Source organism: Phacochoerus africanus, chromosome 2 (genome assembly GCF_016906955.1).
Source record: "Phacochoerus africanus isolate WHEZ1 chromosome 2, ROS_Pafr_v1, whole genome shotgun sequence".
Taxonomy (NCBI): domain Eukaryota; kingdom Metazoa; phylum Chordata; class Mammalia; order Artiodactyla; family Suidae; genus Phacochoerus; species Phacochoerus africanus.
The window spans coordinates 1,944,496-1,972,440 of NC_062545.1; the positions used below are offsets into that span (position 1 = coordinate 1,944,496).

The window sequence follows — 27,945 nt, forward strand, 5'->3', positions numbered from 1 at the left end:
TAGTACCTATGTGTAGTTAAAGGTCCAGAATCATCGTTAAAAGGGTAGAAATAGGAGTTTCCGTGCTGGCTCAAAGGTTAACAAACCCGATTAGTATCCATGAGGACATGAGTTTGATCCCTGGCCTCGCTCAGTGGGTTAAGGATCCGGTGTTGCCGTGAGCTGTGGGGTAGGTTGCAGACGCGGCTCAGATCCCTTGTGACTGCGGCTGTGGTGTAGGCTGGCCTCTGTAGCTCCGATCAGCCCCCTAGCTTGGGAACCTCCATATGCTGCAGGTGTGGCCCTGAAAAGACAAAAGACAAAAAAAAAAAATAGTAGAAATAGAGTACTTCACACCTAAAATATCCAGAGAGGAAATGGAGCAAGAAAAGAGGTATTTCGGAGTTCCCGTCGTGGCTCAGTGGTTAGCAAATCTGACTAGGAACCATGAGGTTGCGGGTTCCATCCCTGGCCTCACTCAGTTGGTTAAGGATCCATTGTTGCTGTGAGCTGAGGTGGAGGCCGGAAGCTGTGGCTCCGATTGGACCCCTAGCCTGGGAACCTCCGTATGCCGCGGGTGAGGCCCTAGACAAGACAAAAAGACTAAAAAAAAAAAAAAAAAACTATTTCCTTAAAAAAAGAAAGAAGGGAATGGGGAAAACTTTTAAGGAACCCCATCCATCACACTTCCATTGGGGACCCATTGCTGTGGCTGGCGACGGAGCTTGTGGGGGAGGGAATGAGGCAGGGGCGGTGAGGGGGGCGCAAGGCCGTCATCTGCAGGGCTGAGTAGAGGGTGAGAAGGGGAACCGACTCCTGAGCCACTGAGGGTGAGATTCGTGGGGCTTCCTGACGGACCGAGGGGGTGGCAGGGTAGGAGCAATCTTTTAAAAAATGCAATCTTCACCTCTGGTGGTCACGGGAGCTGAGGAAGTCCAAGCTCTACTCCAGGGGGGACGGGTCCTGCTACTTTTGGGTCTCTGGGGACCCCGCCTTCTCCTCACGCTCTCCCCAGCCTCCCCGACCAGCCAGCCGCGTTACTCTGCTTTGCTTGGGGAGCCCTGAGCTCTCTCGTCTGCTTCTCTGTTCCTTCCTCCGGGGAACTCACCCCTTAGGTTTTGGCATAGCCGCTCCCTGAAGCCCTCCTCTGTCTAGACCACAGCCCCATCCCTTTAGTTGTCACAAGAGCACCTCTGCGTCACAAGCCTTTTCTTGTCTCTATGAGTCCCCTTAAATTTGCCCGGATTCCCCCAAATGGGAGGGCCAGGGGTTCAAGGATGCTGGCTGCTCATGGCTTTGTGTGGTTCCTGCCTGTCCTGGCTCATCACGGGCACGTAAGGAATACACACTCCTTAAATGAATAGACAAGATTCAGGAAAGCATCTGGGTTGGGAGCTGGGGGGTGAGAAGAAAGATGGAGACAGGACACCAGAGCGTGAGGGATCAGTGTCACCCACCCTGTTCTCGCTCCTGTCACCCTGTTCTCAGAGGAGGTTGAATAAACACAGAATTAACTGAACACACAGGGGTTTGGGTCTGTTTTGGCCTCGCCCACGATACACAGAGGTTCCCATGGCACAGTAATGACAACGCCGGAGCTTAACCCTCTCAGCCACATGGGAACTCCTGAACACGCAGGTGTAAAAAGCAGGCTGTTGGAGACGACTTGGGAAAACACGATTTTGCTTGTGTTGCCCACGCACGCACTTTCTCGGGGAGGGCCCTGGTCCCAGGTCGGGTGCAGACTTCGTCTGGGTCCAGAGGGTGACGGATGAGCTTGGGCGTGTGGCTGGTTCTCGGCTGCTTAAGACCATTCGGGAGAGCTGCCTGCCACACTGCCTCTTGGGTTCCACCCCAGCTCGGAGCCCCGCCCTGGGGACTCTGCCCGCTGGGCTCAGGGTGACCAGCCCAGGCCACGGAGGCCGGTCCTGCAGGTGGCTCGCTGTCGGCACAGAACCCTCCCTGTCCTTGTGAGTCATAATCCTGTCCAGTTCTCAGAACACATTGGCAGCTGTTCCCTTCTCACCTGGGCAAGCATGCGCCTCCCTGGCCCGCTCCCACCATGGCTTCTGGCCCTACTTGTGTCCCTGTCGCAGAGGGCAGGAAGTGACTTGACTGACTGACCAGCATGAGCAGGTACGTGGCGACCTCCCAGAGGGAGGCAGCTGATACCCTGGACGGACAGCAGCACCCGGAGGGCTGGCCCCCCCAGAGCAGCCCCAAGACTCAGGCCCCCAGGCTGGGGGGGGCCGCTTCTCGGGCCACCCCCTCTGCTGCAGAGGGCAGCTCTGGGAGAGGCTGCCGGCCGGACGGCCGTGGGTGGCTGGGTGCCGGCTCCTCCAGGGGTCCGTTCACGCCTCGTGCCTCTTTCCAGCTGCCCATGGACAGCCCAGGCCTTCAGGACTGGCCCGTGTAGATGGGCAGCAGCGAGTCAAGGACCACAAGCGTCACAGGACAGCAGTGGGGGCGCTGCCCAGCGGCGGGGAGGAGGAGGCCTGGCTCCCTCGGGAGCACAGGAGGGTGCTCCACGCACTCGGCCGCAGGGTCTCCTCCCTGCGGGGGCGAGGGCATCAGGAGGCCAAGGGGTTAAGGCTGGGAATAAGAGGCCTAAAGGAAGTCAGGGTTTTGGTTTAGTTTTCAGAGTTCTTTGTAACAAAACTTCTTCATGAACGTATATTTTCCTTTAAGATCTTTATTTTTTGTAATTTAGATGCTCTTTCCAAAAACATGGAAATAGTATATTCCAAGGCATCAGATAGAAAGCGTGCATGTACTCCTTCCTCCCACAAGTTCTGTTTCCAGAGGCGGCTTGGATGTGAGTCCACTCACGTGCTCGCTGTATGCGGGTGTGGGTGTGCGTGTGCACACGTGTATATAAATACACGCTTTCTTACACGCACACACACATAGAGGGGGATGATTTTTTTTAGTTGAAATGATTTCCTACCTATTTTTTCTGGCCATGCCCACGGCATGCAGAATTTCCCGGGCCAGGGAGCGAACCCGAGCCACTACAGTGGCAACGCCAGGCCCTCGACCCCTAGGCCACCAGGGAACTCCCGATTTCCTACCATTTCTGTTCAAAGCCCAAGCCTTTGTTTTCAATGGAGGTCTTTACAGACTGTTCTCAGTCCATCACATAAAGCCCTCTCCCAGTCTCTCTGTCCCTCCCGTCTTGCCAGGAAATCTTTTCGAGGCCAGTAGTTCCTGGATCAGCAGCTGCCAGGGCACCTGCCATGTACAAACAGGTTGTGCCACTTGCTAAAGCAAAAATAAGTGTTACAAAATGATTCCCAACACACCATTGCACAGCGTCACTTCCTTTCAACCAAAACAAACTGGGGAACAGCCCAGCGGCCCGACCCTCTCCCAGATTAAAGAAGTCATGAGAATCAGGAGGCTGCAGAACTAGGTGAAATTGACAGAGGATGGCATTGTTTAGCTGAGGGACAAAAAACTCAGACTTTATGGACGTTTGTGTGTGGTGGGAACAAAGAGCACAAAATTATCTTTGGAGATTTACCAACATAATGTCACATCACTGTGGCTTGGCCTCTGTACAGACAAAACGAGTGATTGAAAACTACCTAGAAAACCCCCGCACAAGCATACCTGTGCCCCTGCGAACACATCGTGGGCCATGTGCCTTCGGTCCTCAGGGGCTCGGGGGTCCAGACTTTGTCCCCTGCCTCCTTAGCGACTCGGCACTGTGCCGGCCTCGGCTGAGCTGCCAGCTCTGACCTGCCGGCTCCCCGAGACGTCTGAGCTGCAGAACCCCCACTTTCAGTTTCCATGGAGAGAAATCCATCTGGGTTTGTAGCTGTGTTGCTGAGCGGCTGTATCAGTGGCTGGGGGGATCCTGCCGCCTCTCGGGAGGGGTGGGGGTGGAACGGAATAGGACCACCTGCCCGGCTTCCGGCCTATCACCTGCTTTGTGGGGGCAAGACACCTCCCCCTGGACCTTGCTCCTTTTCTCCGTCTGTTTAGTTGTCTGTTTCCTGTTCCTCCGCGAGAGAAAGGGGGGGGGGGGTGCTGGCCATCCTATGGGGTGGGGGCCCAGCGCCTGAGGGGGCACCGGCAAAGGGTGGGCACCCAGCAGCCCGCATGGAAGGATGGGGGGAGGCGGTTCCATATCTAAGGCAGCGGAGGGCCCGCGGGGAAGGGAGTGGGTCACGCCTTTGGGAAAGGAAAGGCGTGTATACGTGTGTGTGTACACGTCCACCTCCATTGCACCCCGGAGCTCCCAGCATCCCTCTGGATTCCGAAGCGGAGGGTGAAGGCTCTCCTGATTCATTGGACGTTGCGAGGTCGCTGGGGGCATGAAAGGCCATCAGAGGGGTGACCCTGGCCTGCAGCCTCCCCCGCTCAGGTTCAACATGAGGGCGGGGGCCCTGCAGCTTCCCCTGGAAGATTCCGGCTGCAGGGTCAGGCCACTCTGCTGTCCCAGGTGGAAATGGGAGCCAGGGACCCGAGGGCAGAAGACACCCGGACCCTGAGGTGGCTGGGGGCTGATCCGACCGGATCTGATCCCCGAGCGCAGGGAGGGCAGCATGGGGACCATTTCAGGTCTGTTCCTGGCCTCATTTCAGCTGAGTTTCCCTGAGCAGGGCCTCTGCTCTCTGCTAAGTGACGGCACGTGCTAAAGGACCCCTATTGCATGAGGGTTGGACCAGGAGAACCCCCACCCAGCTCCAGGCGGGGCCGGAATACTTGCTGAGAAAACACTTTCTCAAGTCAGAGTTATTCTAACACAAATTGCTTTTCCTTTTCTATTTCCTAAAAACAAAGCCCTGAGTACACTTATTTCCAAACTGTAAAAATGCTTAACTTAGGCAATAATTTGTTCCATGCCCTATATATACATTTTTCATCTTCATGTAAATGGAAGTATAACTAATGAATAGGACAAATTTGAATTTTTTTGGTGCTGCTTTTATTAACAGAGACGTCAGTTTTAAATGTCAAGAAAGTTGATATTAATTTTCTTATGCAAGTAGTTTCCTTAACAGAGCAAGCCATTGATTAGACGTCACTTAAATTAAGAGCAGTTTTTATCTTCCTAGCAGGAAGTTTGCTGATTTAAACTGCGGTTCTGCAGCACACGCAAAACCCCGGGTGGTTTTTGAACTTGGGTTGTGGAACGGTGACCCCTAGTGGTGGTAAAATCACACCCGATGTCAACGCTCCCTCATTTCTCTAGAACATTCTGTCACTTTAATATCCAATAAGTGATCCTGAGAATTCAGGCAAATCTGTGAAATTGCTTTTTTTTTTTTCTCAAAGCAATACTGTGCTGATGTTAATTTTTTTAATATACATTTTTAGAGCCACACCCACAGCATGTGGAAGCTCCCAGGCTAGCGGTCGGATTGGAGCCGTAGCTGCCGGCCACACCACAGCCACAGCAACTCGGGATCCGAGCCGCATCTGCGACCTACACCACAGCCACAGCAACGCCGGATCCTTGACCCACTAAGCGAAGCCAGGGATTGAACCTGCCTCCTCATGGATGCTGGTCGGATTCGTTTCCACTGAGCCACGGTGGGAAGTCCGATGTTACTTTTGAGGCCTGAAATGATCTCTAGCCGTGTGAGGTTTGCCCTGACCCAAGGGACACGTCGCCGATGGCGCTGAACCGGCTGAAAGGTCGAGACAGCGTCTGGGTTCCGGCAAAGCGCGGGGCTCTTCCCGCCCCAGCCACGCGTCTGCGGGACCGTGAGTTGATGGGGACGCTCTTCTGACTCTGGCCCCTTTGACCCTGAGGAGAGTGTCGCATTAGCCGTCCTCGGCACGGTGACCACTTGGGAGCCCTCCTTGGGGGTGTTTCTTCCAGGGAGTATTTGGGGAGAGTGATGCCACCAAGATGGTGACAGAGGTCGTTCCTGACTTCGCTCCCCTGACAAGGAAAGCAGCAAACGACGCCCAGCATTGAGAAACCCTTGGACAGTGGCCAAGGCCGAAGCACCCCCGATCTCAGGGACCAAGAGAGACGGAGTGTCCCGGGGAAGAAAGAGGCACAGGCTGAGCACCTTGCCCCACCCCCAGGCTGGCACCGCACCACGTGGCGAGACTCTCTGAGCCGCCAGCTCCCCCAGTAGGAAAAGAGAACCCAAGGGGCACCCCTCTAGCATTGCAGGTCTTTTTGCGGGGTGCACACCTGCCTGGCCTCATCTGGATCCCCAAACAAGGGGTTCTGAGGGCCTGAGAGTTGGACTTGCCCAGGCACAGGCAAGGAGCTGCTGAGCCACAGCCCCGCCAGCCACTGGGCACCCTGCCTCCCAGCCGCACCTGACCAGGAGGGCTGGCAGCGACTCCTGGAAGCTGTGCAACCCAGCTGTGCTCAAGCCAGGAGGCAGGCGGGCAGAGCTGGGTGCCCCTGGAGCACAGCTGGTATCAAGGGCCGTGTGTTCCCATTCTGTGCACAGGCAGCAGGGGGCAGCTCATAGCAAAGGCTGCGATGGTCCCCCACCTCCTGACTGGAGCACCTCTTTGGGAAGCTGAGTTTAGTCTGGAGCAGCCCCAGCTGCTCCTGCCCAGGCCAGGGAGCTGTGAGCCAGCCCCACTCACTGTGCAGAGGGCCTCTCTGCCCCCACCTGACCAGAAGGGTTGGCAGGGACAACCAGAAGGGTTGGCAGGGACTCCCAGAAGCTGTTTGGCCCAGTGACACTTGAGCTGAGAGGCGGGCAGAGCCCAGGGTCTGCAGAGCAAAGCCAGTGACTCTCTGTTTGATCTGGGAACTTGGGGTGCAGGTGGGCTTCGGCTACGAAAACACAGAGCTTTCCTGGCTTTAGAGATGCCACCAGCCCCTGTGCCCAGGCAGGTTGTCTAATTCATAGCCCTGTTCATTGCTGGGTGAGTTTTCAGCCCGTCCACCAGGGAGGGAACTCAGAGCATACGGGAGCCACAAAGCCCACTCAACAGCCCCACGTACAGTGGGACTTGAACACAGAGGGCAGCCTGTGGCTTTCTTTGCCTGCAGAGCTGAACCCCCTCTCCACCAGAGCCTCAGGCCTGATTTGGGTCCCCAAACAGCATGCTATACAGACCCTGGGGCCCGTCCTGCCACCCTGCCAGGGAGAGAAGCTAATTCATGGCCCCATCGACCAATGAATATAGCATCCAGTTCTGGCCAGGGAGTCCGGGCCCCTGCAGCACCCCCTCTGCAGCCTCACTCGGGGAGAAAATGAAGTCAGCCGGCCCAGCCATTGCTCTCAGCCAGTGACACCCCTCAGTCCCCGTCCTCTGAGCTTGAACAACTGCCATGTCCAAAAAGAGACGGCAGCCGCAGGGCTTCCCCACTCAAGGACATCTCCGGAAGGCACACCCAGAAACTCAGGCTGAGCTGACCAGTGAGGATGGTCTCTGCCAAAGCAGAGCTGGGAAGTCTGCAAGAGGGCCCTCAATATTCAAAGGTGCAGACACGGACATGAGGAAGCAGGGGTCATGGAAAATCAGGCACATCTGATACCACCAAAGAAAACTAACAGAGTTCCAATGGCATTTTTTACAGAAGTAGTGGAAAAACACTCGTAAAATTCATAAGGAACCACAAAAGACCCTGAATAGACAGAGAAATCCTAAGAAAAGAGAACAAAGCAGAGAGAACAAACTTCCTGGTTTCAGCCTATACTGTAAAGCTATAGTAACGAAAACAGTATGGCACTAGCATTCGAAACAGGCAGCTAGACCAACGGAACAGAGTCGAGAAGCCAGAAAGAAACCTAATCACACACAGTCACCTAATATTTGATGCAGGAACAGAGAATACTCCACAGATGAAGCTGGGTGATCAGATATTCGCGTGTGAAAGAACAAAGCAGGGACCATATCTTACACGGCTCCCAGAACTTAAGGCAAAATGGATCGAAAACTTCCATGTAAGAGCTGCACCTACAGTTCTCCTAAAGGAAAACCTAGGAAAATTCTCCTGGGTACGGGTCTCGGCAATGACTTTCTGGATATGACACCTAAAGCACAAGTGAGAAAGTCAGAAATGAACACAAGGGGCTACGCTAAACTCAAAAGCTTCTACGCCACAAAAGAAACCATCAACACAGAGAAAAGGCAACCTACAGAATGGGAAAAACATCTGCAAATGAGACATCAGGCAGAGTTAACATGCAACAATGTAAAGAGTTCTTGCAACTCAATAGCAAAAAAAAGAAAACATTTGGCAGAGGACCTAAACATTTCTCCAGAAAAGGTATGTGAAAGGCCTCACAGGTACATGAAAAGAAGTTCAGCATCGCTAGTTGTTAAGGAAATGCGAATTAAACCCACAGTGAGGTGTCACCTCACGCCTGTTAGAATGGCCATCGTCAGAAAGACGAGGGAGGAGTTCCCTTGTGGTCAGAGGGTTAAGAGTCTGACATTGTCACTGCTGTGGTGTGGGTTCAATTCCTGGCCCAGGAGCTTCACATGCCACAGGTGCTGGCAAAAAAAAAAAAAAAAATTAAATTAAATAAATAAAAAAATAAAAATGCAAGGGCTAAGAGACGCTGGTGAGAGGCTGGACGAAAGGAGCTCTTCATGGCAGTCAGTGGGGCCAAAAGCTGGTGGAACCAGCACGGCAAACATTATGGGGACATCTCAAAAAATCACAAATAGAACCACCATTAGGTCCATCAATTTCACTTCCAAGACTATATCCCAGGGAAACAAAAACACTAACTTGAAAAGACACCTGCAGCCCTATGTACCTGCAGCATTATTTGCAGAAGCCAAGATGTGGAAGCAGCCTAAGTGCTGATGCAGGGATAGAGCTGTCCTATGAAACCGGGGGCCACTCAGCCATATCAAAAGAAGAAACCCGCCTACACTGCGGCAACATGGATGGACCGTGAGGGCGTGATGCGAAGGGAAGTCAGACAGAGCAAGAGAATTACCGTATGCGCTCACTCCCATGTGGGAGTTGTCCTAAAAATGAGAAAATGAACTCATAGAAAAAGAGACCAGACTTGTGGTTCCCAGGGGCGGGGGAGGGGAGGACTGTCAGAAGATGGTCTGAGGGTTAGACCTCCGTTTGCAAGCAAAGCACTCGTGATGCGATGACAACTTGGTGACTGGTAGTGAAACTGCTGTGTAATATAAGGGCCGTTAGTAAGAGAGTGAGTCCTGAGAGTTCTCGCCACAAAGAGACAGGTGTTTTTCCCTTCTTTCTTTTCTTTTTATTGTGCCTGTATGCGAGGATGGATATTAGCTGAAGCTCTTGTGATCATTTCACAAAATACATATAAATCAAAACAGGCCAATTATTTCTCACTCACACCAGAGAAGGAAAAAGAAATAGTCTGTCCTGCTAGAGACAGAGATTGATTGTAAAATACCTGTCTATTTAAAAAATCCCTCTTAAGAGAGGCGTTCCTGACATGGGTCAGCGGAAATGAATCTGACGAGCATCCATGAGGACGCAGTTTCGATCCCCGGCCTCGCTCAGTGGGTTAAGGATCTGGCGTTGCTGTGGCTCTGGGCTAGGCCAGTGGCTGTGGCTCCAATTTGACCCCTGGCCTGGGAACTTCCATATGCTGTGGGTGCAGCTCTAAAAAGACAAAGAAAATCCCTCTTAAGGCAGATAAGGGGGAGAGATCAAGAGGGAGACAGAAAAAGCAAACATGATTAAAACAGTTATTTCAGTGGGGAATTCCCAACTAGAATAAGCACAACGAGCAGGACGGCTGTGGAAGAGCCTGACCTCCTCTCGTGTCTCTGTGCAAGCCTGGAGCTCCTCAGGGGATACAGGCTGACGTTGAAAGGGCTGGCGGGTCAGCAGCTACGGGGAGTCGCTCCCGGGAGCCCGTCGGAAAATCCGGAAGATTGTCCTGCTCCCTCTGAACAGTGAGTAGCCGAGGAAAAACCTCAGGAAGTTCTTCTGATATCAAAATAGAAGTCATTTGTGGTTAAAGACAGGTCAGAAGTGATGTAAGCTCAATCAGAAGGCAGATAATTGATGGAAGATACAACGAGAAAAAGTATGCATGTGGGTGACTCGGTCACTATGCTGCACAGCAGAAAGTGACACGACATGGTAAATCAACTCTACTTTTATAAAAAAAATAAAGTTAGATAATTAACAACGAGATTAGTGGGAAAAGTCCACGTTGTGCTCGAGCTTACATTTCTTTAAATATTGTCCCCACTGGCATTTTCACTGAGAGTTAAAATGTCACCTTAGCCAGTTACAAGTTACTTGTGATTCTCTAGGTCCAGGCTGGTCCGAGTTACTAGCTTCTCGAACGGGAGCAGCCCTCCTTTCTCAGGAGGAAACTGAGGTGTCACCCCTCCGCGCTCGTTGCGCTAAGAGTTAGAGGGGTGGGCGTAGAACCCGCAGAATTTCGTTCCCATGGCTCTCGTCCCTTTTGCCCAACCGCGTGGCCCGCGCGTCTCTGCAGGTGTGATCAGCGGTGCTTGGTCGATACCTAAAGCTCTCATGGTCTCTGAACTGTTATTTTCTTAGGAAGGGCAAGAATATCACGCTGTTCAAAGGGTATGGCTTGCGTCCCTGAGCTCTGTCGCCTCCCCGTGTGACATGTACCTACACTGTAAGGTTTGCCTTGTGGATCCAAACTAGATAAAAATAACAAGACTTTGGAAATAATCCTTAAACCTCGAGTTTTGCTAACAATGAATAAAACAATTGAATTGGAAAGACAAATCATTTGGCTTGCTCCTTGGCTGTGAGAGCGTAAAAGGTGTTTCAGGCTCTAGATTCGTCCTGCCCAATGTGATAACCACTGGCCACGTGGAGCTATTTAAATTTTGAATTTGTTTAATGAAAATTACATGCAAGTATGAATTCAGTTTCAGCTGCACTAGCCGCTTTTCAAGTGCCCAATGGCCACATGTGACCAATGGCTACCCTCCTGGATGGTGTGGAAAATTCTCTTGGAGAGCACTGCTCTGATCCTGGAACCCCCACCCCCAAAGCCTTCTGAAGCTGGTTTGCATCTGGTAATGAGTCCACGTTTAATGATAATTATCACAGTGCTGTTGAGACAGCATGTCAAAGGGTTTTGCAAATTATGAAGTGTTACATGTATTTTTTAAAATGATTGCAGTGCTGCGAAATTGCATAATCTTTGAGACACTAATACTTTGGCCCTTGGAGCTTAGAAACGTGTTAACTGTTTTTCAGAAGTTAGACAATATATCTTGAGGCTGACTTTTATCTTTTGTTCTTTAAGGTCGAGGTACATTCCTCCTTCTGCACCATTGACAATTTCTCTTAATGAGGAAGGTACCATTTATATGTATATGTAATGATATATACATGTGATACCATATAAAATGTATAATTATGTTATATAAGTAATTAGATCCTATTTTGTGTATATATATCTATAATATGAAAATCATCACTCTTTTGCAAGGACCCATCTGCTAGAAATCAATAGAAGAAAATGCCAGCACATGCAAGCTGATAAGAGTCCTGATTTTTGCCCGGATGGAAAGTGATTACTGTGCGTTCCCAAGAAAGTGAATGAATAACACCGGCCCTGGTGCCTTGTGGTGTCAGTGACTCACGCCCTTGAACTCAGACTCTAAGACAGAGCGTGACTTGTGGGTACAGACTGCTTTTCCTGTGCCCGGTTGGTTTCTTTCAGGGACCCGCGAACCTCCTGATGCTGGAGGCTTCCCATCAGCCCAATGGAGAGAAGCCTGCGGAACGTTCTCGTGCTTTCCTTGGGGTTCCTGCTCCTCTTCACGGCCTACGGAGGGCTGCAGAGTCTGCAGGTGGGTGTGTGCAAGCGTCCTGGCATCTTACCTTCTGAACGTCCCTGGGGCTCCAGCAATTCCCGTGGTCACACACAACGAGGGACGTGGGGGTTCTGGTTATATCCCAGGCACCCTCCGAAAGTCCTCTAAAAGGAGCAGTGGTTTGGCCCGCATTCCTATGGGGGCAGCGCTCACGCCCAGTCCAGTGGGGTTGCACAACCATGCATTTGACCCTTGAACAGGATCCGGGCTTCGGTTGGCAACTGGATAAGATCCACTTTGCCTTTGTGTGGGTTAAAGGAGACACAAGGCGAATTATTGTGAATTTGTGGTCGGGAGCACAATTCTTCGGAGGTCCCAAAGAGCCTGCTGTGAGCGCTGATTTAACTTGGACGAGGCAGCGTCTGTGTGGTCTGACCCCCCTGGGGGGTTTTTCTCCGGGTCTCTCTAAAAGGCGTGGCCATGTGTGCCCAGAAGAGGATTTGCAAGCCCTTCCTGGGTGGTTCTAGTCTAAGGCTGAGCTCTAACTGGAGGAGATGCTCCAGGAACCCCTAGGGCTCGTCGGAGGTCCCCGGCGCCTTCTTCACCCAGCCTTGTGCTCTGTGGCCTGGGGTTGCATTGTTAAAGCTTCGGACAACACGTTAGTGTGGTCCTTCAAAGTCTGTCGGTCAGGGACAAGAAGTAGGCACCTACTGTGTGCACAGCACTGACCCAGAAACGCACAGCAGGAGTCCCACCATCCGTCCTCATCCTTACGTCAAACTCCTGGGACCTGCAGGCTGCGAGGAGGATGGCATGCAACCCCGAATTCGTTTTTCTTTCTTTTTTCCTCGGCCTGCAGTAGCTTGAGGTAGGATCCCAGGTCCCAGACCGGGGATCGAACCCGGGCTGCAGGGGGGACGCACCAAGTCCTAACCACTAGGCCACCAGGGAACTCCCTCGGCCCTGAGCCCTAAGTACATGCTTCCTCAGTGGCCCCTACTCGGCCTTTTTTCCAACTGAGCTCACAGAGAATGACATTAGAGCCCCTGGCAATGCTCAAGATCAAACTGAAGAGGAGGCACCGTCTCCTTTCTTGCCAGGATAGCCCGTGACTTTTGCAGACGATGCCCCGAACTGCGCGATGTAAAAAGCTAACCCACACGAAACGCCTGCTTTGATCGGTGGCGTTGCGTTTGTGTCGAATGAAAGATGTGCCTTCTGGAAGGAGGACGTGGGGAGAGCATGGACCCACCGGTGACATGGACCCTACAGCAGCCTGCCCCACAGCAGGAGACCTGCTCTCACCAGGCGGGGCAGCTCCCTGGGCTCGAGTGTGACTGTGACACAGGTCAGGGCTCTCAGAAAACAGCTCTTGTGACCTGACAGCTGCTCAGCCGAAAGGCAGCAAATTGGCCTCCGGACTTGTGAGCCGGGATGGGGGGGGTGGGGGGGAGGGCCTTAGAAGCTACCAGGGGTCCCTTCTCTCCGGCTGTGACTGGCACAGACAACGTGGGAGCCTCAGTCAGGAAGCACCTGGGGTGGCATCTGTGGGGAGGGCAGTGCAGCTGGGAGCCTGCAGCCCGTGGGCCGCCACGTCTCCCCCAGTCCACGCGGCCTGGGCACCTGCTGTCACCGGTGTGGTCGTCTCTTCCTCAGAAGACCCGAGATGTTAGGGAACCAGACCTCCAGCCCTGCCCCGGAGGAAGCCCGCACCCCCGCGCACCCCTGCTCCGTCCCAGCCCTGATTTGTCACAGTTCCTTGTTCACTGGCTGCCCACCTGGGTTCCTGGTCTCCTAACCAATAGAAGCGGATAAGAGAGGGGAGTGAAAACACGCAGGCGACTCCCTGGGGGCGGGGGTGGGGGTGAAGGTAGGGGCGGGTCCAGGGTCAGGTCAGAGGGTGGCTCAGGTGGCCCGCCCTCCCCTTGGGCGGGGGGGGGGGGGGGGCGGGGGCGGGGCGGGGGGGCATGCGCAGACCTGCTTTTCCCTAACATCTTGTTTGGCTCCCTGCTCTTCAGAAGTGGCGGTCAGGTTGCCTGGTTCTTGTGCGTGTAGTGTCTGCGTCCAGTTATTTTTAGCCCCATGTGGTTTCTTTGTATTTTGTTGCTCAGGAGATGCTTGTCCAGGTACAAGCTTTGCAGCAGAGGCCCAGGGACCCGGCCTGTCTCATTCGAATCCAGAGCATGGAAGCGTGTTTGCACTGGGGTACCTGTTTCTATCCATCAGGACTGGCTTAAGGAAAGCGCCTAAGGACAGGGATGGACGTGCCCTCGGGGCCGACTGGATCCCGGGGATGTAGGAGGAGCCTCCCCATCTCCATCGTCTCCTGCTTTCTCTGGTTGGCTTGTTCTCAGGCCCCAGAGCGGTGGCAAAGGTGCTCGCAGGCGTTTGCAGAATCGCAGGCCTGCTGTGGATTAGGTGGCACGCGGGCCCTGGTCCCTGACCCACCTGCACGCCTCCCCCTGCAGCAGCCACTGTCCGCACCACAGTTTTAGCTACGATCTCCTGTATATTATTCAGATGGTGACTTGCCTTCTCCCCTTGCCTGTACCCTGGATGCTGGGTCTGAGTGAGGTGCCCTGTGGGCACACGGTGCCAGTCAGTTGGGTGATGCCAGGCCCACACCCGCCCCTCCACCACCACAGCTCCCGGCACGGACAGTGCTCTGCGCACAGAGGCACTTGATGGCTATTTGGTGAGTGAAGCCGATGTGTGTTAATATCCTAGCCAACCCCCTTCTGGGGCTCCCCATGGGCTTAGCGTTCTGGTCCAGCTCCCCAGTCCAGAGCCCAGGACTCCTGTGGTCTAGACTGGCAGGCTGTTCGGCTTCATCCCACCAGAAAGGTTTAAGGGCTCTGGCTGAAGAGGCAGAATGTCCCATGAGGCTTCTCTCGGGATGGGGCCTCTGTGAACACATGCCCTAAACATCCCCCACTCACACCTCCGGGCCTGTCCCTGGCCACTTTCTCACCCCACAGGCCCCACATGGCCTTCACCCCTTCCAGAAAGTCCCTGAGTGTCCCCCACCCCCCGGGACTCACAGGCCCTCCGCAGTGGCCTGCTTGCTGGTGTCCCTGGCACCTGGGGCTCTGTCCCCATCCGCTGCTGGGCAGCCATTGTCTTTCCCTTCTGTAGCCCCAGAGCCAAGCACAAGCCTCCCCTGGTCGGGCTTGGACGGACTTGCTGAGCCAGCAGAGTGAGCCGCATCCTCAGCTGCAGGGCACGGCACGTCTCAGGCGTGCGCTTTGCAGGTTGGCAAAGTACAGGTAGTTGAACACGGCCATTTACATGAAGAAAAAGAGAGACTTTTGCTTTTGAAATGTGGCTCCCACTTTGGAGATGGAAGGTGTCTTCCTCCCCGTGTTGGCCAGGACCCCGGTTATCGGAACGGAGATAACCTCTCCTCCCCTCCCCATCCCACCTCCATGCTAGACACTCAAGTGAACAATGACCACAACGGAAAATGTGTGTTTGTGTTTACGTGGTGTCAGGCAGCAGCTCCTTGCTCTGCCTGAGGCTCAGCCTGAATCTTCGAGTCCAAGGAGCCTGGAGCAGAGGGCTTCCTCTTCCAGTGGGAGCGGGGAGCAGGCGGCCCCTCTGTCCCAAGCCGGACCCCCCCCCCCCGCGGGCTCTGTGCTCCCTCCGAGGCTCCAGAATTGCTGACTCTGCTGTGCAGGATTCCCCGGGGTCCCTCCCCTGCGGTCTCCTTCCCGGCCACTGGCCCAGGAAGCCTGTTGCTGGGGGTCTCGGGACTTGGGGGTGACCCGGGCACGTGGCAGCCAGGCCTCTGACCAGGGTGGTTTTGTCCCCGCAGAGCAGCCTGTACAGCGAGGAGGGCCTGGGGGTGACGGCGCTCAGCACGCTCTACGGCGGGATGCTGCTCTCCTCCATGTTCCTGCCGCCGCTGCTCATTCAGAAGCTTGGCTGCAAGTGGGCCATCGTCCTCTCCATGTGCTGCTACGTGGCCTTCTCCCTGGGCAACTTCCACGCCAGCTGGTACGCCCCGGGCGCTGCCCGCCCCCGCTTTCGGAGGAGCCCTGCTCCCCCAGGCCCCTCTCGGCTTCTGGGGCAGGACAGTGCGGTGACCTCCTCCCCGCAGTTCCCACCAAGGCGTCTCTGTCCCTCAGCTGGGCCCTTCATCTCCCGGTCCCCAGTCCTGTCCCCTCCTGAGGCCCCGCATCCCCCTGCACCAGGGCACCTGTTCCCACACCTACCAAGCCTCTCTTTGTGGGACACTCTGTTATCATCCAAGATGTACTCATATGATGGCTTCACTTGATTCTTACTCTTTTTCTTTTTTATTTCTCTTTAGGGCCGCACTTGTGGCACATGGAAGTTCCCAGGCTAGGGGAGAATCGGAGCTACAGCTGCCAGCCTATGCCACAGCCACAGCAACGTGGGATCTGAGCCGAGTCTGTGACCTACACCACAGCTCACGGCAATGCCAGATCCCCGAGCCACTGGGCCTGAGGCCAGGGATTGAATCCACATCCTCGTGGATTCTAGTTGGCTTTGTTTCTGCTGCACCACGAAGGGAACTGCCTGGTTCTTGTTCATATTACCATAGAGCTCGGTACAGAATCCTCATGGTGCAGGGCCACAGAGAGATCACCCATCCATCCGTCCGTGGATAAATGGATAGATGGATGGATAGATAGAGGTGGATAGATGGATGGACAGATAGATGGACAGATGATGGACGGGTAGATGGACGGATAGATAGATGGATAGATAGATAATAGGTGATGAACTGTTTTTAACGTAATGCTATGAGAAAGACCTAGAACCTGCCCAGCCTTATTTGTAAGCCCAGCTCATTGCAGCTGCATCCCACACAAAGAAACTGCACCGGCATAGAGCTTCACTCTTGCAGATGAACCTGAACCCGCAAATACACTGATTTTCTCACTCATCTGAGTGCAAGGGTGACGGGTAGCTGACCAGCCCCACCGCAAGTGCTGCTGACCTGGGCCAGCGTGGGGTTTCCTCCCCCCGGGAGAGACCCGGCGCGCCAGGTCTGCGTTTCGCTTCCCAGGTACACACTCGTGCCCACCTCCATCCTGCTGGGCCTGGGAGCAGCCCCGCTGTGGTCTGCGCAGGGCACGTACCTCACCGTCACGGGAAACAGGCACGCAGAGGGCACAGGGCAGGCGGGCAAGGACGTGGTGAACCAGTACTTCGGCATCTTCTTCCTCATATTCCAGTCGTCCGGGGTGTGGGGCAACCTCATCTCATCACTGGTGTTCGGCCAGACACCCACTCAAGGTAACAGGAAGTGGGGGGGGGTGACCACTGAGGCCCCCAGTTCCCCTACAGACCTCACTCCGGGGCTGGAGCAGGGGTCACGCGACGCCCCAAAGCCTGGTTTTCAGCCTCCTGAGCGGCGTCCCCGGGCTCCCAGTGGGCTCCCGGCTCTTCGGGAAGAGGGTCCATGTGGTCCTTAGGGGCCCCAGCAACTCTGAGCCCGGCCTCCTGGCCCCCAAGGGACCTGGGGGGCCCTGGGGCCACCGCCTGTGGAACCCGAGTCCATGGCATCCTTACCGCCCTTCCAGACTAAGAGCGGGCTCCATGGACTTATTTGCCCACTGAGTTGATCCACCCAGCAGCGTTTCAATGTTACACAAAGGACCACGTATCCCTTAGCTGACCTCCCTGAGATGTCTGGGGGTTGACACGAGGGTGGAGGAAAGACGCGTCTTCAGTTCTCACAGGAAACTTTATTAATGGGGAGACATCCTGACTCTGCTGACCATCGCCGGGATTCTTGCCCTCTGGGTCCCGCCCACCACCCTGCTGACCCATAGAAAACCTCACCTTCAGGAACCTGTGATGACAGTCTCTCTGCCCCTTTTCTCACGTGACGTCACCACTAGCCAAGTGCACCCGCAGAAGGGAAACCAGGGGGCTGAGAGATATACTCACCACGACTCACTACTGCCCTTAGCGCCTGCCGTCAGCCGGCAGGAGCCACGTGAAATTCAGTCCCTCTGACAGGACTGGCCTGACGTGGACTGAATGGCTTTGCTTTTAAAGACATTCGGGCAAGCTGGTCCCAGGACACAGAGTGTGAGCGAGGAAGGCGTTTTGGGAGCCCTGCCGGGTTCCTCAGCCTTTCTGTGCCTCTGGGCTCCAGGCTGCCTTCTTGTCCAGCACGCCGCCTACCTCACCAGCCGGGGGACCCTGGGGCATTTTAAGTGATGAAATCCATGTTCTGGAAACAAGGAAACACAGTATTTCTTCCACGACTTCTGTCCCATCTCTTCAGAGATTCTGACGTGGGTCTGACCAAGAGTCACTGAGTGTTCCAATTTCATTCTTTTTTTTTTTTTGTCTTTTTAGGGCCGCACCCGTGGCACATGCAGGTTCCCAGGAACATAATATAACAAGGAAGCAACATTTATTGCACATTGGTCCAGAGTGGCTTAAAATCAAGTATATAAGAGTTCCCCAGGGGCTCAGTGGGTTAAGGGTCCAACATTGTCACTGCTGTGGCTTATATTCCATCCCTGGCCTGGGGACTTCTGCACATGGAGGGCATGGCCAAAAAAAAAAAAAAAGGCAAGTATACAGACAGGTGCCCAAAAGGGGAAATGCTTTAGAAGCACTTGGTCTGTAGAGCCCACGTCTGTGACACTGGCCTGAGGGGAAGCCTTGCCTTCTGCCTGGCCTCTCTCCTTCTCACTGGCACGTCCTTCTTTTGGTCCCACCTGCCATCAAGTCACCCGTGTTCTCAAGCCCCCTTTGCTTCTGACATCACAGGGACCATCCCGGAGCAGCAGCTCCTGTCCTGCGGGGCCAGGGACTGCCTGATGGCCACGGCTCCCGCCAACAGCACGAACCGCCCCTCGCAGGAGCTAATCTACACCTTGCTGGGCATCTACACGGGTAAGCGCCACGTGGGGAGCCCAGGGAGCGCCAGCCGGACCCCGTCCTGGGTGGGAAAGACCGTCTCCCAGATCAACACATCCGTGATGCTGAAGCCCTGCGCGGTGCGCCTGGCTCGGCTCAGGCCTCTTCCCCCCGAAACCGAGCATAGCCGCCTCTGCTGTCCCCTGTCCCCTGCGAGCGTGGGAGCCTCTCACATCGGCGCCAGTAGCCGTGTGCTCAGTTAAATTCTAACTAACTAAATCGAGACCACTGTTCCTAAGGCCAAGCAGATACATTCCAAGTGCCCAGGGACCATGGGTGGTGGACGTGGCAGACCACGGCATGGGGCTGGCTACATGTGTTCCAGCTGTGTCCAGAGGGCCAAAAGACAAGGGTCTGGAGGGGACAGGGGGACAACTGGGGTGAGCAACTATGGCCCCTCACAACGGGCCTGGAGTCTGGACGGTTGCAAACCTGCCTCCTGGATTCCAGTGTGAACATAACTGGGAAGTATGGAGGCAGAGGGCCGAGAAGCCCGAGAGGGGCCAGCGGACTGACCCAGGGAAAGATGGGCCAGGAGCACGGTGTGCAGAGCAGCAGGGGGTCGGGAGGGTGAGGTCAAGAGAGTCAGAGCAACAGCCAGCAGGACGTACCTGCACTGGATGTGGGTCAGCACTTGGGGGCGGGGCGAAGCAACCAGTTTGGAAACGTTTGGCCTGAGATGAGCGCAGACCCAGCGTCCCTGGGCCCCTGGGAACCTTATCTGAGTTCCTGGTCCGCGGAGAATCCGCTGGCGGGAGGGAGAGGAGATCCAAGCACGCCTGTGAAGCTGGGATCACGGGGGGCGGGGGGGAGGGAACTGCCTCGCGGGGCCTCGCAGCCTCCCTCCTTCAAGCAAGGCTGTTGCCACAAAGACAAGAGAAAATTATATGGTAAAAATGAAACAGGAAAGGAGGAAAACTGACCAAAGCGAAGAGAATGCCTTTCCCTGGAGTACTTTCCAGGGTCCCTGAGCCCTGCCCCCGCCATGCAGTTACAAGCCCTGTGCCCAGTCCACACCCTGCGGAAGGTTCTGGACCATAGGACACTCTGGACGCACCCCTGTGTCCTGGTGGACATGCGGCTTCTGGTCCCAAGCCCCACCTCCCATGGGCTGCATCTAGGCCTCTGTCCACGGGGGGCTGGTCCTGGGCCTGCTGTGAGCCGAGGCTGGAGAAGGGAGCTGTCCAGGTGGGGTGTCTACACAGAGTGTCCAGGTGGTGGATCCACGCACAGAGCATCCAGTTAAGGACTCTGCGGACACCTGGGGTCTCCCTGCCGACCCCCATGTCTGTTTCCTGTCACCTGCTGTGGCAGGTTTCATGAGAAAGCCTGACCATCACAGGTTAGTCACGGAACCAACACGCAGGCTGGAGGTACCGAGTGTGACCTCCAAGCCCACGGTGGAGGGCGGGGCTTTGGTCAGGCTCCGCCCACCTGGCTCCCCCTTACACCTGGATTTGAAACCACCCTGCACCTGGAGAGGAGGAGGTGCGTCTATGCAGGGGTGTGGTGCTCCGGTCCTGTCACAGCAGCCCGTCCCCTTGCTGTCCTTCCAGGGAGCGGCGTCCTGGCAGTCCTGCTGACAGCTGTGTTTCTCGAACCCGTAAAAGATGCTCAGCAGAAAAGAGAGGGAGAGAAGAAAGCACCACCATTTTGGTCCACTTTGCTGTCAACGTTCAAGCTTTTTAGGGACAAGCGTCTGCGCCTCCTGGTCCTGCTGCCTCTGTACTCCGGGTTCGAGCAAGCCTTCCTCGCCGGCGACTACACGCGGGTAGGAGAGGCTCCCCTGCTGCACTGAGTCCTTTGCCGCCCGTGTGGTTGAGACATCAGCTCCCAGGTTCCGTCCAGCTTGCCTGGAGGGGGACCACTCCACCTGTCACTTGAGATGCAGCTTCAGGGAAAGGGCCAAAGCTGCTCGGCCGTCATCACAGGGACATTTGTTGTGCGGTGCCTGCCTACATCTCACGCTGCGTCCTTATTTTTAAGTGAAAAATAGGGAAAACCGTGAAATCCGCAATTATCACTAGAATTCCTATGACCTAGTTTTCAATGTATGTTTTTTTACTACCTGGAAATGCACATGGGTCTCAGCCTGGTCACCTGGCTACTTGACGCTGTTCGCTGGAGGCCCGCCTCACCCCTGAGCTGCTGCCCTCTTTGTGCGTAAAGGAGGTGCCCTCCTTGGGGGTGGCTGGGCCTCTCACGGTCTGTGCCTCTCCCCAGTCCTACACCACCTGCGCCCTGGGCATCCAGTTCGTGGGCTATGTGATGATTTGCTTCGCGGCCGTCAACGCGCTCTGCTCGGTGCTCTATGGGAAGCTCTCCAAGTTCACGGGCAGGACCGCTCTCTTCGCGCTGGGTAGGTGGACGCGGGCGCGCTGTGGACCCTGTCCGAGGGCAGGTCTGGCCCCACTGGCGGCACCTGCGGTGCGGTGTGACCAGTGCCAGGGTCACGGTGAGGACGGGGTTGGGCGGAGGCACTGAAAGGGAGGCCCAAGCCGGGTGGAGGCCGGGGTCGGGCTGGGGGCAGGGAGCCTTCCAGAAGGAGACTGTGTGCGAGGCTCTGATCACGCCGCCTTCCGTTTGTCTCAAGGGAGGCAGAGGAATGAGAGAGAATGAATAATGAGAAGTACGGGTGTTAAGGCAACACTTGCCCAGCGGCCTGGGCAGGGTCCGGAGAGTCTGTGGTGACCCAGTGACAAGGAGGGAGGACAATAACCTTGGGCCGGTGCCCGCTGAGGGCCGAGTAGTTTGCTTCATGTGGAGGAGCAGAGAAGCGTAGTAACTTGCCCAAGGTCACACAGCCTTGGGAACCCGCTCACTGGCAGTTCCTGGAGTGTCCTCGCTGTTGCCACATTCGAGGGACACCATGCTGTCTGCAGAATGAGGCCACGACCTAGGACCCAGTGGGACAAAGGAACAAGGCAGGCCTGCCCCCAGCAGCCCCCTCCTTGTCCGTTGGAAGGCCCAGCGCCCAGGCTGGAGGCACACCTGTCCCCGCCCTCCCCACGCCCCACTCGGTGAGTGGGGGCCCACGGCTCATTCCTAACAAGGGAGCCATTCCCTCTGACCCCGTATGAACCCCCAGAATGTGGGGCCTTCTCAGCCCAGAAAATGACACTTTGCTCCAAGACGGAGAGTGTGTCACCCCGAGGCCAGAGGCAGACAGCGTCGCACAGCCACCAGGCGTGCCCTGCAGTCCCCTGGGCCTGGGCCTGGGCCTGTACCCATGCCACGTCCCAAACCCCCGCGAAGAACCCCGTGTGGGGTGTTCCAGGGAATGGCTCTTTCAGCCAGGAAGCGAACGGTGGTCAGGCACGGCATCCTGCAGCCGAGGGTCTGAGACGACTCCTCTCCCGCCACCGTCACAGGGGCCGTGACCCACCTGTCCTGCATCATCGCCCTGCTGCTGTGGAAGCCCCACCCCAGCCAGCTGCCCCTCTTCTTCACATTTTCCGGCCTCTGGGGCATGGCAGACGCTGTGTGGCAGACACAGAACAATGGTGAGTCCATCGGAGCGGCTGCTGCTCGGCCGCTCGGCGGGGCCGCGCGGGGTGGAGGCCCAGCGGACGTGGTGATGAGTGTCGTGGAGTGAGCGGTCTTGACAATGACACAGGGTGAGGGCCAAGGGGGGGTCCCTGGGCCCTGAGTCCCCCATGTGGCATCTGCAGCCCAGGCACGGGCGTGGCAGCGCCAGGAGGTGAGTTGTCTGTGCGCGTGGCAACCTGCAGACAGGGGAGGTGCACCTGCGCTCTCGGAGGTGGACTTGGCCTAGAAGAAAGCCTTTCCCTGGGACCCCACCCACCACTCAGCCCTTACCCGAGAAACACCTGGGACTAGAAACTGGGTCAGCCAACCCACAAACAAGCCCCAAGCTGGCATTCCCAGGGCCGGGAGGTCCGGCCGCCATCCCCCCACCCAAAGATAACAGGCGCAGGTGGGTGGACTCTGTACTCCAGGGTCGCCCTCCTTACCATCTTAGTCGTGGCTGGCCTATGGCACAGCCGAGACAACATCCCTGAGCAAACCTCGTGCTCTTAGAATCGGAGGGTTTAGCTTTCGCAACCCTTTCTGCTGCCTCCGTGAGGCAGCGGCCTTTGTGACAAAGGCGTCTTCGGCTCGGTGCCATAATCTGGTGTTTGGACCAAGGTCCATATGGGGAAGCAGTGACAAGCTAGGCACCTGCTGGGCAGAAGAAATGCTGAGTCGGTGGAGGAGAGAGAAGCAAAGCCCTCTCACCTTCCTTAGCGGTCAGATTTCCTGACGAGAGGCGGGTCACAGCATCCCCGGTAGGAAACCAGGCGTCTCACCCAGGGAGCGTCAGGAGAGGACGCCAATGCTCTGTGGAGGGGAAGGAATTTTAAAAAGTATTTACACGTGAGAAGTCAGGTACGGAACTGGGATAAGCACGCCGTACGCAGTGTAACACATCCCCAGCTGTTTTAAAGGATTGCAGCAAAAGCGTCTGGTTTTCTTTCTCCCTGAAATGGGATTAATCGCTTTAACTCTCCCCTTTCATGGACACAAAACTGTCAGGCAGAGCCTTTGTCAAAATTGTGCAAACAGGGAGCTCCCACTGTGGCTCAGCAGGTTAAGATCCACCTAGTATCTGTGAGGATGTGGGTTCCATCCCTGGCCTCGCTCAGTGGGTCAGGGATCCAGCGTTGCCATGATCTGCGGTGTGGGTCACAGGTGTGGCTCCGATCTGGCATGGCTGTGGCCGTGGTGCAGGCGGGCAGCTGTGGCTCCGAATCAACCCCTAGCCAAGGAACGTCTGTATGCTGTGGGTGCTGCCTGGAAAAGGGAAAAAAATAATTGTGCGAACAGCAGTATGTGAGGTCTGATGAATAACTCGGCTAAAGGACTTTTTGAGTAAGAAATGTCCATTTTAAATGAATTAGTTCCGTCGTTTTGTTCAGATGAAAAGGCATTTTTTTTTCAAGTAAAGTTGGTTGTTGGAGAAAATTGTTCTTTTCACGTATGACCTGAGAATTTCCTTTGGCGTCCAGCTCGCAGTCGAATTGTTTAGGAGGGAGGTTCTGATGAGCAAGTTCCCAACAGGTGGCTCCTCCGGGCTCCGTGGGGCTCGCCACCCTCCTGCGCGGCACATCCAAACCGCCTCTGTGTTTTTAAAAGCCGGAGATTTCGTGTAGTTTCGCCACCTCCCAAGTCCAGCGGTGTCTTGTTTTTGCTTTTTCAGTCGCAGGTTGGATTTCTAACCCTGTTCTCCATGAGTGTGTCTCTTTTAAGACAATCCGTGAGCCGTCTGCTTTCCTAGTTAATGAGACTGAATACAATTCAGGACAGTCTATAACCCTCCTTTTCAATCATCGCGTCTCAATTTAAAAACTGATTGCGACAGTTCTCCAATATAGAGGCAAACCCAGTGCTGGAACCATCCGGGCCCCGCCTTCCGGGGGCGGGATTCGGCTTGAACGGCACTGTGTTCCCACTGAGACCCGGGATCCCACCAGCCGTGGGAGCTGCTGTTCTGGGCTGCTTTCTGTTTATCCCCGAGGACAGTTCCTGAAAGATGGGCGGTTGCCATGGCAACCCTTGCGCGCCAGGGCCCGCGTCTGAGACTTGGAATGTCTGGTCTGAAAATACTCTTTTGCCCTGTCAGCTCCAAAGGGGCTGTTTGGGGTTGATAAACTCAGACCATCTGGCTTCTCTCCCAGGCGTGGTTCGTGTATCCCGTCTTTTCCAATCAAATAGGACTTGTCTGCGTCCTGTCCTCCGAGGTCAAGGATCAGCATATGGTCCCTTCTCCCCCGGGTCAGGCTGGGAGCAGGCTGTCTTCTTTTTTAACTCATCTTTGTATTTTGGAATAACCTTAGATCGGCAGAGGCTGTGACACAGGACAGAGCTCCCAGGCGCCATCCATGCCTTCTCTTTCCCTCAGCGGGAACATCTCAAAAGACCACGGCGCGTTTGTCAGGACAACACATTAGCGCTGGCACCTAACAAGCCTTTGGACCTTATTCAGTCCCTTCAGCTTCCTCCCACCACCCTTCCTGCGCTCCAGGCCCCCCCAGGCCCCACACTACACATTGTCTCCTGTCCCTCGCCTGGTCTGCGCCAGCTTCCGTTCCTCTTCGTATGGATGACCTTGAGCTTTGGGAGAACACCGGTCAGGTGTTTTGTAAATCAACCCTTGATCTGGGCTCTTCTGAGGCTTCCCGGCGATGGGGCTGGTTATGGGTTTGGGGGAGGAGGACGCAGAGTGACCGTCCTTCTCATCACCGGGTCACAGGGTCCCTGACAGCACGCACCTGGTCGCAGGTGTGGGCTCTGGTCCCAGGTCCACCTTCGGTCTGTCCGACTCCTCCCCCACCGCGGCACCCTTCCCTCTCCACCGTCAAGCCTTTGGAAGCCTGTCACCGCGCCTACAGCCTAGGGTCCTATAACCAATCCCACCTCCTGGAAGAGGAGCCATGTGTGCGCCGAGCATCATTCTTCCACAGGGAATACGTGCAGCTTCTCCCAGGGGTACTCAGCTCCTGACTCGAGAATTCAGCTCCATCACATGGGCTCAGGTGTGCACTGTGTCCTTTGGGCCACAAGCTAAATGCCACCTCGTGCATCACTTCGCTCCAGTTGTTCCAGCTTTGGCCACTGGGATCCTGCACCATGGCACCTGGGTCCTTGTGACACTCTCCATCTTTTTTTTTTTTTGCCTTTTTGTCCTTTTTTAGGGCTGCACCTGCGGCATATGAAGGTTCCCAGGGCAGGAGTCTCATCGGAGCTACAGCTGCCAGCCTACGCCACAGCCACAGCAGCACCAGATCTGAGCCTGTCTGCAGCTTACCCCACAGCTCACAGCAACACCGGATCCTTAACCCACTGAGCGAGGCCAGGGATGGAACCCACAACCTCGTGGTTCCTCGTCGGATTCGTTTCCACTGTGCCATGATGGGAACTCCCATTTTTTTTTTTTTTTAGTAAAGCATCTGTTCACTTTAAGGTGCTCCAGAATAGCTTAGGCTCATCTGGTCACTGTCCGGTACTGGCCCTGGATTAGCCATTTCTCCAGGGACCGTGAGTGCATATTACTGGAGATTGACATTCGGAAGCAAGATCTAAGTGCTGGGCAGGCTCCCAGCTCCCGAGACGACACGGCGTCCAGCCCTCCCCGGGGCAGAGTGACGAGTTGTCCCTGTGCATGCTGGCCCATGTACACACACACGTCTCTGTCCATCCACCGCTCTGTCCATCCCTCCATCCATCCATCCATCAGACAAAGAGGAGCTCATGCTCACGCTGGTGTCCGAGCACCGCAGGTTCATTCCAGCCCCATCCCCCGCCCACCAGCACTGCTGACCTGGAACTTCTTCCTTTGCCGGTGCGAACCCGGTCTCTGCTCTGCGTACCACACGACTCACTTGGTCCACCTGAGCGTACCTGTGATTTCAGAATCGTTGAACCTTCTTTTCTCTTCAATATCTTCCCCTCTGCCCACCATGTCCTTAACTGTTGGAATTCGACTCAGTTCACGTGTTGCTTTCTTTATGTTTGGATTAAAATAGCAAATAGATCGTGAGTAATTTCTCAAAAAGCCAGACTTTGTTTAGTTACAACTGGCTGGCGTCTCCTCCCCAGACTGGGTCATATTCCCAATGGGGGCAAGTGGGTTCCCCCAGGTTTCCCTCTGCCGGCTCGGGTCCAGCCTCTCCTGGATGCAGCTGTGGGGGAGGGGAACCGGGACAGGGAGGGGCCTTCCCTCTGTCCCTGTTGTTTGTCCAGAAGCACAGCTGGCTCCCCAGCCCTCCCTCCCGCCTGCCTCCCAAACCCCGAGTGATTTTGAATTCGCGGGCTGCTTCCCTACAGGGGTCAAGTTTTAGAATCAGACTCAGAGGATGTCAGGTTCTCCATCTGGCATTTAGGGCTCTGGGGTCCCAGAAAGGTTTAGGGTTAAACCTGGCCAGGCTGGGCACTCTTACCCCAAAGTCTCGGGGTGGGAGGCACCCGCTGCAGGCCCCAGATCTCAGACCGAATCCCCACATCCACACTGCACACACGCCCCGCGTGCGGGCACGAACGTCCTGCCCCGGAAAACGCCGCCTCCTCTGCCTTCACCCCCCGACCCTGGGCGCGGGCCTCTCCCTCGTCCACACAAGCCGAGCGCGTCTCTCTGCCTTGCTCCTGCAACCTGCGAAGCGCGGGGCTGGGCCGCAACCCCCTCCCCCCAGGGCTCTTTGATCAGTTCTGGTTCTTAGCAGAGGAGGCTGGCTCCTCCCGGCTGGAAGACGTCAGCTCACTTGCTGACGTCCTCACCGTGGAAGCCGCCTAAGTTCCTGGAGTTCCCCGGTGGCCCGGCAGTTAAGGATTTGGCTTCTTGTTGCTGTGGCTCGGGTTCGATCCCAGGCCCCGTGCAATTCAAAAAGTCATTAAGTAGCCCTGGGGTGAGGGACTGTTGGCAGCTCCATCCACAGCCTCCTAAAGCGTAAAAAAAAAATTTTTTTTGTTTTTTAATAAATACGTAGGAAGGTCCTGGCTTCAGGGGGAGCGGGTGTGGGAGCTGCGCCCTTCCCTGCAGCACCGGGAGGGGTTCCAGCGCATTTGCCGCATCCCCCCCCCCCCCCGCAGCTCTCTTCGGGGTTCTGTTTGAGAAGAACAAGGAGGCTGCCTTCGCCACCTACCGCCTGTGGGAAGCTCTGGGCTTCGTCGTCGCCTTCGGCTACAGCACCTTCCTCTGCGTCAGCACCAAGCTCTACATCCTCCTGGCCGTCCTGAGTCTGGCCATGGCGGCCTACGGAACCGTCGAGTACCTGGAGGCCCGGAAGGCGGCTAGGCCGCTCGCCCTGGGGCAGCCCAGACTGCGAGAGGAGGAAGAAACGCAGACGAAAATGTGACTCCCCGGTCCAGGACCCCAGCGCGGATCCGCCGGGCTTTGACCTGAGACACGGCAGAGTTTACAGCTGATTCTTCACAGCCCCTTCAACGAAATTTCCTTTCTATGCGACGTTTCTGCCCCGTGCCACTGCGTTTTTCAGCCCACCATCCCATCCGCAGAAATCGAGAAGACACCTGAGGAATCAGTGGATTTCAGATACCGAAGAAGCAGCCGAGGGTACAGCCAGCCAGTGAGAACTTGCCTAGCATCGTGGGGTCAGTGACTCACGCTCTTGTTGTGCTGGCTCCTGGAATCAGAAGGCTGCTTCTAAAATGCAGTCCCAACACTGTCATTTTACAGAAAGGTCAGCTGACATCCAGGAAGTTCCGTGACAGCCTCCTGGAGTTTATAAGTTTTTAAATAAATGCAATTATATCATGGACTTAACTCTTGTCCAAATGCTGTTATTTTAAGTACTCCTCGATCACACATAAAAGTCATCAAATTATCAAATTAGCATTTTGCAGATC

The 27,945-nt window shown here is 55.5% G+C and overlaps 1 protein-coding gene across 3 annotated transcripts; it reads left to right on the forward strand.

The window, feature by feature from the left end:
* The first annotated feature begins 1,915 nt into the window (after positions 1–1,915).
* On the forward strand, positions 1,916–27,862 carry UNC93A (unc-93 homolog A). Of its 3 annotated transcripts, none has more exons than XM_047769739.1 (9): positions 1,916–2,115; positions 11,346–11,709; positions 15,488–15,669; positions 16,709–16,938; positions 18,433–18,558; positions 20,139–20,353; positions 20,806–20,941; positions 21,954–22,085; positions 27,169–27,862. In XM_047769739.1, exons 2-9 carry the CDS (start codon positions 11,623–11,625, stop codon positions 27,432–27,434), a joined length of 1,374 nt encoding a protein of 457 aa, XP_047625695.1. In that variant the 5' UTR covers positions 1,916–2,115; positions 11,346–11,622; the 3' UTR covers positions 27,435–27,862. The 3 variants fall into 3 exon arrangements, with proteins under 3 accessions (XP_047625695.1, XP_047625696.1, XP_047625697.1); XM_047769740.1 differs by having other exon boundaries at positions 11,580–11,709; XM_047769741.1 differs by lacking the exon at positions 27,169–27,862 and adding an exon at positions 24,420–25,236.
* The last annotated feature ends 83 nt before the right edge of the window (positions 27,863–27,945 follow it).